Source organism: Micromys minutus, assembly GCF_963924665.1.
Source record: "Micromys minutus genome assembly, chromosome: 15".
NCBI lineage: Eukaryota > Metazoa > Chordata > Mammalia > Rodentia > Muridae > Micromys > Micromys minutus.
The window spans coordinates 26,750,802-26,767,520 of NC_137984.1; the positions used below are offsets into that span (position 1 = coordinate 26,750,802).

General features: G+C 39.9%; 1 protein-coding gene across 1 annotated transcript in view; it reads left to right on the forward strand.

Annotated features, from left to right (window-relative positions):
• SPATA16 (spermatogenesis associated 16) overlaps nt 1-16,719 on the forward strand; it is a gene marked incomplete at both ends in the record, with an annotated part of 281,161 nt that overhangs the window by 52,780 nt on the left and 211,662 nt on the right. The window contains one exon of the mRNA XM_080929533.1: nt 14,140-14,285. Coding sequence (XP_080785659.1) covers nt 14,140-14,285 — 146 coding nt within the window. The remainder of the gene's footprint in view (nt 1-14,139; nt 14,286-16,719) is intronic.

A 16,719-nucleotide genomic window follows, 5' to 3' on the forward strand; every position in this document is an offset into this window, starting at 1 on the left:
TGCACATTGATCTTTCCAATTCCATGAAGAACTGGGTTGGAATTTTGATGGGGATTGCATTGAATCTGTAGATTCCTTTTGGTAGGATGGCCATTTTTAAGATGTTGATTTTTCCAATTCATGAGCATGGGAGATCGTTCCATTTTCTGAGATCCTCCTCAATTTCTTTCTTTAGAGGTTTGAAGTTCCTGTCATACAGGTCCTTCACTTGCTTAGTTAGAGTCACACCAAGGTATATCATAGTTTTTGTGACAATTGTGAAGGGTACCTTTTCCCTAATTTCTTTCTCCACATGTTTGTCCTTTGAGTATAAGAAGGCTACTGATTTGTTTGAGTTAATTTGATATCCAGCCACTTTGCTGAACTTGTTTATCAGCTGTAGGAGTTCTCTGGTGGAATTTTTGGGATCACTCAAGTACAATATCATGTCATCGGCAAAGAGTGATGTTTTTATCTCTTCCTTTCCAATTTGTATCCTTTTGATCTCCTTTTACTGTCTAATTGCTCCAGCCAGGACTTCCAGTACTATGTTGAATAGGTAGGGGGAGAGTGAGCATCCTTATCGAGTCCCTGATTTTAGTGGGATTGCTTCAAGTTTCTCGCCATTAAGTTTGATGTTGGCTGTTGGTTTGCTGTATATTGCTTTTATTATGTTTAAATATGGACCTTGAATTCCTGTCTTTTCCAAGACTTTTAACATGAAGGGGTGTTGGGTTTTGTCAAATGCTTTCTCAGCATCTAGTGAGATGATAATGTGATTTTGTTCTTTGAGTTTGTTTATATGGTGGATTACATTGATGAATTTCCTTATATTAAACCATCCCTGCATTCCGGGGATGAAGCCTACTTGGTCATGATGAATGATGGTTTTGATGTGTTCTTGGATTCGGTTTGCAAGGATTTTGTTGAGTATTTTTGCATCAATGTTCATAAGTGAGATTGGTCTGAAGTTCTCTTTCCTTGTAGGGTCTTTGTGTGGTTTAGGTATGAGGGTTATTGTAGCCTCAAAAAATGAGTTAGGTAGTGTTCCATCGGATTCTATCTTTTGGAATAGTTTGGAGAGTATTGCTGTTATATCCGCAATAAATGTCTGATAAAATTCTGCACTGAACCCATCTGTACCTGGGCTTTTTTTGGTTGGGAGGCTTTTTTTTTTTTTTTTAATTTTTTTAAACGACTTTATTTTGCAAAACAATGATAAATGTAAAGATTTTAAACATTTTTTGCTTAAAATTATACATTTTTGTCAGTACTGGTTTTTCAGACATTAAAATAAATTTTACATAAAACCATGTGAATATGTTTTTTAGTCAGTACTTGATTTTTTTCAAGGGCTTGACAGTACGCATTGAAAACGTACTAGTTGCAATAAGCGTAAAGTACATGCAAAACAAAACACAACATGGGAATAGTCAAAGTCTTCTTGTTTTGTGAATATATGTATATTTTTTGTTTTCTTTATTTCTTGGACTTCATACAGTCTGTGAGTTGTTTCTGGGGGAGTGCAAGCCTCTGGGGTTAGCATCCCACTATCAGTGACTGCATATTATGTCTGTTCTTTTGTGACTGGGTTATCTCACTCAGGATGATCTTCTCTAGATGCAGCCATTTTCTTAAGAATTTGGTTAAGTCATTGTTTCTGGTGGCTGAGTAGTATTCCATTGTGTATATGTACCACAATTTTTGTATCCATTCGTCTTCTGAAGGACATCTGGGTTCCTTCCAGCTTCTGGCTATTATAAATAGAGCCGCTATGAACATTGTGGTACATATATCTTTGTTGTGTATTAAAGTGTCTCTGGGGTATATGCCCAGAAGTGGAATAGCTGGGTCTTCAGGTAGTACTATATCCAATTTTCTGAGGTATCGCCAGACAGATTTCCAGAGTGGTTGTATTAGCTTGCAAACCCACCAAAAGTGGAGAAGTGTTCCTATTTCTCCGCAGCCTCGCCAGCATCTGCTGTCATCTGAGTTTTGGATCTTGGCCAATCTGACTGGTGTGAGGTGGAATCTTAGGGTTGTTTTGATTTGCATTTCCCTGATGGCTAAGGATGTCGAGCACTTCCTCAGATGTTTCTCGGCCATTCGGTGTTCCTCAACTGAAAATTATTTGTTTAGCTCTGTACCCCATTTTTTAATAGGGTTATTTGATTCTCTGGTGTCTAGCTTTTTGAGTTCCTTGTACACCTTGGATATTAGGCCTCTATCTGATGTGGTGTTGGTAAAGATCTTTTCCCATTCTGTTGGTTGCCGTTTTGTTTTCTTGACGATGTCCTTAGCCTTACAGGAACTTTGCAATCTCATTAAGTCCCATTTGTTAATTTTTGACCTTAGAGCTTGAGCCATTGGTGTTTTGTTCAGGAAATTTTCTCCTGTGCCTATGTGTTCTAAGGTTTTCCCTACTTTCTCATCTAATAGTTCCAGTGTATCTGGTTTAATGTGGAGATCTTTAATCCACTTACACTTGAGCTTTGTACAAGGAGATAAGAACGGGTCTATTTTCATTCTTTTGCATGTTGAGTGCCAGTTGGACCAGCACCATTTGTTGAATAGGCTGTCCTTTTTCCATTGAATGTTTACTGCTCCTTTGTCAAAAATCAGGTGACCATATACATGAGGGCTCATTTCTGGATCTTCTATTCTATTCCATTGATCCACTTGCCTATTTCTGTACCAGTACCATGCAGTTTTCAGCACAATTGCCTTGTAATATAGCTTGAGGTCAGGGATAGTGATTCCCGCAGATGTTTTTTTGTTGTTGAGGATGGATTTCGCTATTCTAGGTCTTTTGTTATTCCATATGAAATTGCACATTGATCTTTCCAATTCCATGAAGAACTGGGTTGGAATTTTGATGGGAATTGCATTGAATCTGTAGATTGCTTTTGGTAGGATGGCCATTTTTAAGATGTTGATCTTTCGAATCCATGAGCATGGGAGATCGTTCCATTTTCTGAGATCCTCCTCAATTTCTTTCTTTAGAGGTTTGAAGTTCTTGTCGTATAGGTCCTTCACTTGCTTAGTTAGAGTCACACCAAGGTATTTCATAGCTTTTGTAACTATTGTGAAGGGTACCTTTTCCCTAATTTCTTTCTCCACATGTTTGTCCTTTGAGTATAGGAAGGCTACTGGTTTGTTTGAGTTAATTTTGTATCCAGCCACTTTGCTGAACTTGTTTATCAGCTGTAGGAGTTCTCTGGTGGAATTTTTGGTGTCACTCAAGTACACTACCATGTCATCGGCAAAGAGTGATGTTTTTATCTCTTCCTTTCCGATTTGTATCCCCTTATCTCCTTTTGCTGTCTAATTGCTCCAGCCAGGACTTCCAGTACTATGTTGAATAGGTAGGGAGAGAGTGGGCAGCCTTGTCGAGTCCCTGATTTTAGTGGGATTGCTTCAAGTTTCTCGCCATTAAGTTTGATGTTGGCTGTTGGTTTGCTGTATATTGCTTTTATTATGTTTAAATATGGGCCTTGGATTCCTGTTCTTTCCAAAACTTTTAACATGAAGGGGTGTTGGATTTTGTCGAATGCTTTCTCAGCGTCTAGTGAGATGACCATGTGATTTTGGTCTTTAAGTTTGTTTATATGGTGGATTACATTGATGGATTTCCTTATGTTAAACCATCCCTGCATCCCAGGAATGAAGCCTACTTAATCATGATGAATGATGGTTTTGATGTGTTCTTGGATTCGGTTTGCAAGGATTTTGTTGAGTATTTTTGCATCAATGTTCATAAGTGAGATTGGTCTGAAGTTCTCTTTCCTTGTAGGGTCTTTGTGTGGCTTAGGTACGAGGGTTATTGTAGCCTCAAAAAATGAGTTGGGTAATATTCCATCTGACTCTATCTTTTGGAATAGCTTGGCGAATATTGGTGTTATATCCCCAATAAATGTCTGATAAAATCCTGCACTGAACCCGTCTGGACCTGGGCTTTTTTTGGTTGGGAGGCTTTTGATGACTTCTTCTATTTCTTTAGGTGTTATAGGGTTATTTAGATGGTTTACTTGGTCCTGGTTCAACTTTGGGACCTTGTATCTGTCTAGGAATTCGTCCATTTCCTCCAGATTTTCCAATTTTGTGGAGTATAAGTTTTTGTAGTAGGATCCGATGATTTCTTGAATTTCCTTAGTTTCAGTTGTTATGTCACCACTTTCCTTTCTGATTTTGTTAATTTGAATACTCTCTCTTTGCCCTTTAGTTAGTCTGGCTAGGGGTTTATCAATCTTGTTGATTTTCTCAAAGAACCAACTCTTTGTTTTGTTGATTTTTTCAATGGTTTTTTTTTGTTTCTATTTGGTCTATTTCTGCCCTAATTTTGATTATTTCTTGCCGTCTACTCTTTTTGGGTATATCTGCTTCCTTTTGTTCTAGGGCTTTTAGCTGTGCTGTCAGGTTGCTGTCAGGTTGCTGATGTGAGCTCTCTCCAGTTTCTTCTTGGAAGCACTTAGGGCAATGAGTTTTCCTCTCAATACTGCTTTCATTGCATCCCATAGGTTTGGGTATGTTGTGTTATCATTTTCGTTGAATTCTAGAAAGTCCTTAATTTCTTTCTTTATTTCTTCTTTGACCCTGCTATCCTTTAACAAAGCGTTGTTTAGTTTCCATGTTTATGTGGGCATTTTGTTGTCTTTGTTGTTGTTAAAGACCAGCTGTAGACCATGGTGATCTGAGAGGATGCATGGGAGTATTTCAATCTTCTTATATCGATGAAGCTCGTTCTGTGTCCAATTATGTGGTCAATTTTCGAGAAGGTGCCATGGGGTGGTGATAAGAAGGTGTATTCTTTTATTTTAGGATAGTATGTTCTGTATATATCTATTAATTCTATTTGGTTCAAAGACTCTGCTAGTTTTGCAGTGTTTTTGTTCAGTTTCTGTTTCCCTGATCTGTCCATTGGTGAGAGTGGGGTGTTAAAGTCTCCCACTATTATTGTGTGGGGTGAAATGTATTTTTTGATCTTTAATAGAGTTTCTTTTATGAATGTGGGTGATTTTTTATTTGGAGCATATATGTTAATGATTGAGAGTTTCTCCTGATTGGTTTCCCCGGTAATGAGTAAAAAGTGTCCTTCTTTATCTTTTTTGATAACTTTTGGTTGGAAGTTTACTTTATTCGATATTAGAATAGCCACTCCAGCTTGCTTCTTGGAGCTGTTTGCTTGGAAGTTTTTTTCCCACCCTTTTACTCTGAGATAGTGTCTGTCTCTGTCTCTGAGATGAGTTTCCTGTATGCAGCAAAAGGCTGGATTTTGTTTATGTATCCAGTCTGATAGTCTATGTCTCTTTATTGGGGAGTTGAGACCATTCATGTTAATAGATATCAAGGAATAATTGTTTCTGTTTCCTGCCATTTTTGCTTTTTTGGCTTGAGTTGTGTCTGTGTTTTTTTCTTCTTTTAGTTTTCTTGTTTAGGAGTTTTCTTGTTTTTACTAGGCTGTATTTTCCCTCCTTGTATTGGGTTTTCCACCTATAATTCGTTGTAGTGCTGGGTTTGTGGTCAGATATTGTGTGAATTTTGATTTGTCTTGAAATATCTTTGTCTCTCCATCGATGGTGATTGATAGTTTTGCTGGGTATAGCAGCTTGGGCTGGCACTTGTGCTCTCTTAAGGAGTGCATGATGTCTGTCCAGGCTCTTCTAGCTTTCATAGTCTCTGTTGAGAAATCGGGTGTGAGTCTGATTGGTCTGCCTTTATATGTTACCTGACCTTTTTCCCTTACTGCTTTTAATATTCTTTCTTTACTTTGGGCACTTGATGTTTTTACTATTATGTGTCGGGAGGTATTTCTTTTCTGGTCCAACCTATTTGGATTTCTGAAGGCTTCTTTTATGCTCGTGGTCATCTCATTCTTGAGGGTAGGGAAGTTTTCTTTTATGATTTTGTTGAAGATATTTACTGTGCCTCTTAGTTGATACTCTTCTCCCTCTTCTATTCCTATTATCCTTAGGTTTGGTCTTCTCATTGTGTCTTGTATTTTCTGGACATTTTGGGTTAGGAGCTTTTTGTTTTTTGCATCTTCTCTGGCTGTTTTGTCTATGTTTGCAATGTTGTCTTCTGCCCCCGAGATTGTCTCCTCGATCTCTTGTAATCTGTTGGAAATGCTTGCTTCTGTGACTCCTGATTTCTTTTTTTGGTGTTCTGACTCTAGGGTTATCTCTTTTAGCGCTTTCTTTATTGTGTCAATTTCTGTTTTAATTTCCCTCTTCCATTCCTTTATTTCTTTGGTTCTGTTTTCCTCTAGTTCTTTGAGTTCTTTGAGTGTGTTTCTTGTTTCTTCTTTAAAAGCTTCTGAATCTTTTTGCTTTTCCTCCCTTTCTTGTTTAAGTAACTCTATCAGCGTCTTGAGGCATGATTTCAGGTCTGTGTCTTCTTTCTCTGGAGTGTTTGGAATTCCGATGTTTGCTACTATCAGAGAGCTGGGTTCTGGTGTTGCTAGATTGTCTTGGCTTCCTTGGGATATACTCTTTCTCTTTCCTCTTGCCATTTTGTTGTCAGTGATATGTTCTTGCCTTTCCCTTGTATCTGGTCTGTGTCCCTGGTACACTTTCCGTGTGCACTCCGCAGAGATCTCTCTACTCCCCGGCAGCCCAGGTTCCCGGTGGCAGCTGGGCCAGGCTCCGCTCTGCTTACTGAAGTTGCGTCCGGGTGGGAACAGACATTCCTAAGATCTGTTCCTGGTCACAGATGCTCAGCCTCTCCGAGCCACCTTTCCGGCTGGCAGGTGGGTCAGGCTCTGCTCTGTGTCCTGAAGTCGTCTCAGGGTGGGAACAGAAGTTCCTAAGATCTGTTCCCGGTCACTGGATTGGGGAGGACAGGGCAGGTCAGGGCAGGGGGTGCCCTTTCCGTGTGCACTCCGCAGAGATCCCTCTGCTCCCCCGCAGCCTAGGTCTCCCACTCACCAGTTGCTCAGCCTGTTCGAGCCGCCTTTCTTGCTGGCTGTTGGGCCAGGCTCTGCTCTGTTTCCTGAAGTCGTCTCAGGGTGGGAACAGAAGTTCCTAAGATCTGTTCCCAGTCACTGGATCGGGGAGGACAGGGCAGGTCAGGGCAGGGGGTGCCCTTTCCGTGTGCACTCCACAGAGATCCCTCTGCTCCCCCGCAGCCTAGGTCTCCCACTCACCAGTTGCTCAGCCTGTACGAGCCGCCTTTTCGGCTGGTTGGGCCAGGCTCCCGGGAGGCTTTTGATAACTTCTTCTATTTCTATAGGTGTTATAGGGTTATTTAGATGGTTTACTTGGTCCTGGTTTAACTTTAGGATCTTGTATCAGTCTAGGAATTTGTCCATTTCCTCCAGATTTTCCAATTTTGTGGAGTATAAGGTTTTGTAGTAGGATCTGATGATTTCTTGAATTTCCTCAGTTTCAGTTGTTATGTCCCCACTTTCCTTCCTGATTTTGTTAATTTGTATACTCTCTCTTTGCCCTCTAGTTAGTCTGGCTAGGAGTTTATCAATCTTGTTGATTTCATCATAGAACCAACTCTTGGTTTTGTTGATTTTTTCAATGGTTCTTTTTTTATTCTATTTGGTCTATTTCTGCCCTAATTTTGATTATTTCTTGCCGTCTACTCTTTTTGGATATATCTGCTTCCTTTTGTTCTAGGGCTTTTAGCTGTGCTGTCAGGTTGCTGATGTAAGCTCTCTCCAGTTTCTTTTTGGAACCACTTAGGGTTATGAGTTTTCCTCTCAATACTGCTTTCATTGCATCCCATAGGTTTGGGTATGTTCTGTTTTCGTTTGCGTTGAATTCTAGAAAATCCTTAATTTCTTTCTTTATTTCTTCTTTGACCCTGCTATCGTTTAACAGAGATTTGTTTAGTTTCCATGTGTATGTGGGCTTTTTGTTGTCTTTGTTGTTGTTAAAGACCAGCCATAGACCATGGTGATCTGAGAGGATGCATGGGAGTATTTCAATCTTCTTTTATCGATGGGGGCTCGTTCTGTGTCCAATTATGTGGTCAATTTTCTAGAAGGTGCCATGTGGTGGTGAGAAGAAGGTGTATTCTTTTACTTTAGGGTAATATGTTCTGTATATATCTATTAATTCTAGTTGGTTCAAAATCTCTGCTAGTTTTGCAGTGTCCTTGTTCAGTTTCTGTTTCCATGATCTGTCCATTGGTGAGAGTGAGGTATTAAAGTCTCCCACTATTGTTGTGTGGGGTGATATGTGTTTTTTGAGCTTTAGTAGGGTTTCTTTATGAATGTGGGTGCTTTTTAATTTGGAGCATATATGTTAAGGATTGAGAGTTCCTCCTGACAAATTTCCCCGGTAATGAGTAAAAAGTGTCCTTCCTTATCTTTTTTGATAACTTTTGATTGGAAATTTACTTTATTCGATATTAGAATAGCCACTCCAGCTTGCTTCTTGGAGCTGTTTGCTTGGAAGTTTTTTTCCCACCCTTTTACTCTGAGATAGTGTCTGTCTCTATCTCTGAGATGAGTTTCCTGTATGCAGCAAAAGGCTGGATTTTGTTTATGTATCCAGTCTGATAGTCTATGTCTCTTTATTGGGGAGTTGAGTCCATTTAGGTTAATAGATATCAAGGAATAGTTGTTTCTGTTTCCTGCCATTATTGATTTTTTAGGTTGAGTTGTGTCTGTGTTTTTTTCTTTTTTTAGTTTTCTTGTTTAGGAGTTTTCTTGTTTTTACTAGGCTGTATTTTCCCTCATTCTATTGGGTTTTCCACCTATAATTCGTTGTAGTGCTGGGTTTGTGGTCAGATATTGTGTAAATTTTGATTTGTCTTGAAATATCTTCATCTCTCCATCGATGGTGATTGATAGTTTTGCTGGGTATAGCAGCTTGGGCTGGCACTTGTGTTCTCTTAGGGTGTACATGATGTCTGTCCAGGCTCTTCTAGCTTTCATAGTCTCTGTTGAGAAATCAGGTGTGAGTCTGATTGGCCTGCCTTTATATGTTACCTGACCTTTTTTCTTTACTGCTTTTAGCATTCTGTCTTTGCTTTGGGCACTTGATGTTTTTACTATTATGTGTCGGAAGGTATTTCTTTTCTGGTCCAATCTATTTGGAGTTCTGAAGGCTTCTTTTATGCTTGTGGTCTTCTCATTCTTGAGGGTAGGGAAGTTTTCTTCTGCGATTTTGTTGAAGATATTTACTGTGCCTCTTAGTTGATACTCTTCTCCCTCTTCTATTCCTATTATCCTTAAATTCGGTCTTCTCATTGTGTCCTGTATTTCCTGGACATTTTGGGTTAGGAGCTTTTTGTTTTTTGCATCTTCTCTGGCTGTTTTGTCTATGTTTACAATTTTGTCCTCTGCCCCCGAGATTCTCTCTTCGATCTCTTGTAATCTATTGGAAATGCTTGCTTCTGTGACTCCTGATTTCTTTTTTTTGGTGTTCTGACTCTAGGGTTATCTCTTTTAGCGTTTTCTTTATTGTGTCAATTTCCGTTTTAATTTCCCTCTTCCATTCCTTTATTTCTTTGTTTCTGTTTTCCTCTAGTTCTTTGAGTTCTTTGAGTGTTTTTCTTGTTTCTTCTTTAAAAGCTTCTGAATCTTTTTGCTTTTCCTCCCTTTCTTGTTTAAGTATCTCTATCAGTGTCTTGAGGTATGATTTCAGGTCTGTGTCTTCTTTATCTGGATTGTTTGGAATTCCGATGTTTGCTGTTATAGGAGAGCTGGGTTCTGGTGTTGCTAGATTGTCTTGGTTTCCTTGGGATATACTCTTTCGCTTTCCTCTTGCCATTTTGTTGTCAGTGATTTGTTCTTGCCTTTCTCTTGTATCTGGTCTGTGTCCCTGGATCTCCACTGGTCCAGGTGTCAGATGGGTCGAGCCCTGTTCTATGCCTCAGAGTATTCGGGTGGGAACAGAAGTTCTAACGTTCTGTTCCTGGTCGCTGGGCTCAGGCAGGGCAGGGCAGGGCAGGGCAAGGCAGGGGGTGCACTTTCCGTGTTCACTTCACAGAGATCTCTCTGCTCCCCGGCAGCCCAGGTCTCCCACTCACCAGTTGCTCAGCCTCTACGAGCCGCCGTTCCGGTTGGCAGATGGGCCAGGCTCCGCTCTGTGTCCTGAATTCGCCACCGGGTGGAAACACAGGTTCTGAATTTCTGTTCTCTGTCGCTGGATCAGGCAAGGCAGGGCAGGGCAAGGCAGGGGGTGCACTTTCCGTGTGCGCTCCACAGAGATCTCTCTGCTCCCTGGCAGCCCAGGTCTCCCACTCACCAGTTGCTCAGCCTCTACGAGCTGCTGTTCCGGGTGGCAGATGGGCCAGGCTCCGCTCTGCGTCCTCTATCTGCCTTTCAAGGCCATTCCATTACCCTTTCAAGTGAGACTCGGGCATCCTTGTCTGTGTATTCTTTTCTATCCAACCTTCTTGAGACTATGGAAGATTGCATGGGTGCTTTATTTTGTGGCTAATAACCTCTCATAAGTGAATACATACCATGAATGTTCTTTTGGAACTGGGCTACCTCACTCAGGATGATAATCTCATAATCCACCCATTTGCCTGTAAAATTCATGATATCTCCATTTTTTTATAGCAGAAAAGTATTCCATTGTGTAGGTGTACCACATTTTTTTAAAATATATTCTTCAGTTGAGGGACATCTAGGTAGTTTCCAGTTTCTGGCTATTACAAATAAAGCTTCTATGAACATAGTTGAACAAGTGTCACTGTGGGATGGTGTAACATCTTTTGAGTTTGTGTCCAGGAGTGCTATAGCTGGGTTCTGAGTTAGAGAACTGTTGAAGTTTTCTGAGAAACCACCAAATTGATTTTCAAGGTGGTTGTACAAGTTTTCACTCCCACCAGCAATGGAGGAGTGTTCCCCTTGTTCCACATCTTCACCGGCATGTACTGTCACCTGAATTTTTGATCTTAGCCATTTTAACTGGTGTGACATGAAATCTCGGAGTTTTTTGATATGCATTCCCCTGATGACTAAGGACTTGGAACCTTTCTTTAAGTGCTTCTCTACTGTTTAAAATTCCTTTTTTGAGAATTATGTTTAGCTCTGTGCCCCAATTTTTAATTGGGCCATTTGGGTGTTTGGTATCTAATTTCCTGAGATCTTCATAAATTTTGAACAGTAGCCCTCTGTCAGATGTAGTGTTGGTGAAGAATGTTTCCTAATCAGTAGGCTGTTGTGTTGTCCTATTGACAGTGTCCTTAGCCCTCCAGAAGCTTAGCAGCTTCATGAGGTCCCATTTATCAATTGTTGATCTCAGAGCATGAGCCATTGGTCTACTGTTTAGACAATTGTCCAATATTCAAGGATATTTTTCTATTTCTCTTCTATGATATTTAGTATATCAGATTTCATGTTGAGGCCCTTGATCCACTTGGGCTTGAGTTTTGTGCAGCATTGTTAGTGTGGATCTATTTTCATTCTTTTACATGTAAATATCCAGTTAGACAAACACCACTTGTTGAAGATGCTTTCTTTTTTCTACTGTATAGTTTTGGCTTCTTTATCAAAAATTTCTGGGTCTTCACTTTGATACCATTGATCAGTGTGTCTGATTATGTACCAGTACCAGGCAGTTTTATCACTATTGCTCTGTAGTAGAGCTTGAGGTCAGGGTTGGTGATTCTTCCTGAGGTTCTTTTATTGTTCAGGATTGTTTTGGCTCCCCTGGGTTCATTATTTTTCCATAAGAAGTTGGAATCTCCTTCTCTTGGCAACCATTAATGGCTTATATTAATGTTACTGCATTAATGCAATTAATATTAATATAATAATTATATTAAGTATTTTAGTATTATTCTTCATCTAGTGTGAGCTTTGTCCTCTTACCCTATCAGTGCTGGCATAACAGTGCTGTCATTGTTCTGGTCTTGTATAGGTCAATGTATTGCTGGATATTTTCAGGGTAGCTTCCCTATCACATAGAAGACACTGCCTCAGTCCTTGGCCATCTGGCTCTTACAAAGCTTCTGTTCCATCTTCTACTTAGATGCGCAGGTTTTGCTGTAGATGTATCACTGGGCTTGCAAGTTGTTAGCTGGATTATGCCATTTGACTAGTTGTGTATTTCTTGAAGAAGTCTCTGCTGTAAAAAGATGCTTCTGTGGGAGGTTTGGGAGGTTTGCCTGTCTGTATTTAAAATGTATACTAGTTCAGTATACATTGTTCAGTATAATGGCCATAGTAGGTTCTCCACTAGTTTAGAATAACAAGCATGAATTTTCTCATTTTGAGTGAGCCTTGAGCCTACTGGGGTGGCTTTTATGGGTTTGTCTTTCTGAACTGGTCATTATGTGGTTCACAAGCTTCACAGATGCAGACTGTAGATTGTTTTACTCCATTGACAACTTCCCTCGCTCTTTTCAATGCCAGGAAAGTTGGCTCTCAGAGAGGAGCCTTCCAGGTCAGCCCCAGCTTGATTTGTTTTCAAGTGCTGTCTCTGACACGTATGGTGTCTTCTAGAATGCCCTCTTCCTTTAAAGGTCAAGGAGGCAACCCAGGGCAACAGCACTGGCCCACATTGTTCTAGAAGTCTCTTCAACCTCCATGGGCAATAACAGGAAGGGAGATTTTCAGGGCCTGGCATTGGGATTTTTGTTTGTCTCTGGCTCTTGCGAAAAAACATTATCATCCACATGGCATAACTTAATTAGTTTAAGCTATATACACATGTATATGCATAGACTTACATATGTATTTTACATATGTATTTTTAAGTCAACATAAAATAATATATTTACTTATGGCTTTCTCAAAGCTCCTTAATGCTATTCTCCCTGCCCCCACTCCCTAGGTATTGTTCTCCCCATTTCTTCCTTAGTAAGAGTCCCTCTGTTCGTTTTCCCAATATCCCCTCCCCACTTAGAGCTTTTACTCCTGTGGCCATGGTCCTTTTTATTTTCCAGGTTGCTGAGCTTACTGCCAATCTAAACATTTAACCCCACGATCTACTGATAAGAAAGAACATATAGTGTCTGTATTTTAGATCAAACTAAAAATGGTAAAGTACTTCAGAATGCAAGATACCTACTGTGAAGAAAGTTGCATTTTTTTTAAATAAATTCACAATAGTGTTAATATAAATAGCAAGCAGGACCCAAAACTGCATAAGATTATATAAATTGTTATCTCCAGTGAGAATATTCCCCCTACCATAAATACAAATGAAGATATAAAAGAGTCAGGAAGCAGCTATTGTGAGTAAAGCCATTGAGGTGGAGGTATGGTTTCCCTTTCCCCAGCAGCCGCCACAGCAGGATCATTAGAAAACTCAGGCAGGATCATTAGAAAACTCCGAGGGAAGAAAGTGCTTTCAATGCATACTGTCAAGCCCTTGAAAAAAATCAAGTACTGACTAAAAAACATATTCACATGGTTTTATGTAAAATTTATTTTAATGTCTGAAAAAACAGTACTGACAAAAATGTATAATTTTAAGCAAAAAATGTTTAAAATCTTTACATTTATCTTTGTTTTGCAAAATAAAATCATTTAAAAAAAAAAAAAAGAAAGTGCTGACCCAACTCTGTCATGCTACTGACATTTCGTTAATGTTTGTAGTTCTCTCAAAATATTAATTAACTTCTTCCTCTACAGTTTATCTGCGTTGCCCAGAAACCACTAGCTTCCTGGAATTTTTATTAAGAATTCCATATTCTTGCCATGTTTCTTAGATACCGTGGCTTCTGCCAATAAATCCTAATAAATTTTTCACTTCTTTTCTTTCAGTAACATCCTAGAGGATCTGATTCAGACTCAAATTAATCACCGATCAGGTTAATGGCTCCTAAGAGTTTACTTCCGATAGCCTTTATTATATTAAATCAAACTTGATAGTAAGCTAGATCATTGCTCCACTGGGCTTTCATAAAAGCACTGGTATTTAATATGATTTATGACAAGTTTTCTCCTAATATCTTTGCTTATTGTGTGCTTTCATTTTAAAACAGATTTTTTGTGCCAATAGTGCTGTTCAATATCTATCACACAATTAAAATATTTTATAGGAAACATTTACGGTAAAAAAATATATATGCCCCATTTTTATTATAGTCACACAATAATGAACAGGAGCCATTTAACTTACAACCAAAATATTAAGATTTTACATAGTTCTGAAAAATTATATGTGCATGTGAACATCTTGCTTGTTTAAAAGATAGTCTGTGTGGCAGCAGGGCCAGGAGGCTTAATGTGTTATTCTTTTTAAGCTTTGCAGCAAAGGGGCAGCTCTGGGGAAACCCTTTGAAGCACATGCTGAAGACATAGCAAGTGTGGCAAGTTTCATTGAGACAAAGCTCGTCACGTGCTACCTACGGATGCGGAAGCCTGACCTTGCCCTGAACCATGCACACAGGTAAAACAAAATACCAAAGGCTAAGAACTGTGCATACACATCTGGTTTCACCTGGTAGCCCTCCACTGTGTTTCAGTTTAAGTTGAAAACCTAAAGATTCTATATTGTCTGATGTGAGAATTTGAGTAAATCAGGAAGCCCACAGAGTTGAATGTCAACCTTTAGAGGAAGAAATAAATAAATAAATAAGCCAGGAGTGTTCACAATGCAAGGGCAATTGCATCAGGAAAGGAAGAAAATTGAGAGTAAGATAAAGAGGAGAGGAGATGGTGAGGGAAGAGAGCTTGTAAAACCACAGAAGAGATGGGCAATAGACAGGAACTTGGACTGTAGATGTTTGGTGCCAGCCTGGTTGGTTCAAAGGACCCTGGCACCCTCCAAAGGCATGAACCGTTGCTATCTCTGTCCTTAAAGGTTTGCGATTTATGTTTGTATCCTTCTGGAGAGTTCTGTGTGGCTCTGTAACTATGTGAATTATTAATCTCCATGGTTACTCAGCCTACCTTGCAAGCTAAGAGACTGTACCTGCTTCATAGTCTGCTTCCTAAAGGTCTTCTTCTCACGATGAAAATAATCCATGCTAAGCTGAAGTAATGATGTATAGATTTTGCTGCACTGTTCACTGTCCCCTCATCAACACTATGATTGCTCCCTCTTGTCTGGCTTGCATCAATTCGCTGAGATCTTCTGTGCTTTTCGTTGTCTAGTGTTGCATCCTCTTACTGTTTTGTATACAAATGGCAAAACGAATGTCATTGTGGAAACCAAACACCTTCATGTTAGTAGGTGCCTCAGTGGCATGTGTCCAGGAGGGTGGGGGATCTGCCAACATAGGAAAGTCTGTTCCAAACCACATGGGCTACGATGGGTTGTCACAGCTCTTGAGGGGCTTGACTTGACATCAGGGATCTACAGACAACAAAAGCGCTTTGTAACTCATGCAATGACCCTGAAAGAAACTCTCCCCTGTGAGCAAACTGCAGAACCCAAATGGGTATCTCTTTTGACCCTGAAGGAAAATCCTTCCTTCGCTAGTCTATCTAGTAACATTTTCCACAGTCATATCCCACCTCAATAACAGGGTATGTGGCCCTTCAAAGAATTTCATTCCATTTCCATTTGAACGAGGCAGTACTGGAAACACATATTTCAGTATGTCAAAAATATTGGTATGTCAGGACTATTCAGGGGAATAGTGTGAAAAACTCATTACAATTGAAACAAGTTTTCTAGAAACTACATAGGTGTATGTAAGCAATAATAAGTTTAGACGTGCAGAACGTAATTATGTGTCACCTCCTTCATGCTTTCACACACGCCAGAAGAACAACCACTATGGAAAATACCTCTTACAAGTCAGAGTGGACCGAACGGGTTTTACATCACATTTAATTGTGAAAGTCCCTCCAAATGAAAGGCCATATTTAAAAAAATAACTGTTCAGTAATGAGAACATGTAATGAGAACAAAGAATTAAGAATCTGTAATTCAAATGGAAGGGCAATATTGTGCTACTATTCCTGGTGACAGAAGATTCCTCTCACTGTTTAGAGGAAGATAATTTCTTTTTTAAAAAATTAAGGATGCTGTTCCCAGGCCTTCAAAATTATTGGGGTAAAACATGATGATGATGATGATGATGATGATGGTGATGGTGATGATGGTGGTGGTGATGGTGATAATGGTGGTGGTGATGGTGATAGTGATGGTGATGGTGATGATGATGATGGTGATGATGATGGTGATGGTGGTGGTGATGATGGTGATGATGATGGTGATGGTGATGATGGTGATGGTGATGGTGATGATGATGGTGATGGTGGTGATGGTGATGGTGATGATGGTGATGGTGATGGTGATGATGGTGATGGTGATGGTGATGGTGATGATGGTGATGGTGATGATGGTGATGGTGATGATGGTGATGATGGTGATGGTGATGATGGTGATGATGGTGATGTGATGGTGATGATAGTGATGGTGATGGTGATGATGGTGATGGTGATGGTGATGGTGATGATGGTGATGGTGTTGGTGATGGTGATGATGGTGATGATGATGATGGTGATGATAGTGATGGTGATGGTGATGATGGTGATGGTGATAATGATGATGGTGATGGTGATGATGGTGATGATGATGATGGTGATGATGGTGATGGTGATGATAGTGATGATGGTGATGGTGATGATGGTGATGGTGATGGTGATGATGGTGATGGTGATGATGGTGATGGTGATGGTGATGATGGTGATGGTGATAATGATGATGGTGATGGTGATGATGGTGATGGTGATGATGGTGATGGTGGTGGTGATGATGGTGGTGATGGTGGTGGTGGTGGTGATGATGGTGGTGATGGTGGTGATGATGGTGATGGTGGTGGTGATGGTGGTGATGGTGGTGGTGATGGTGATGATGGTGATGGTGATGA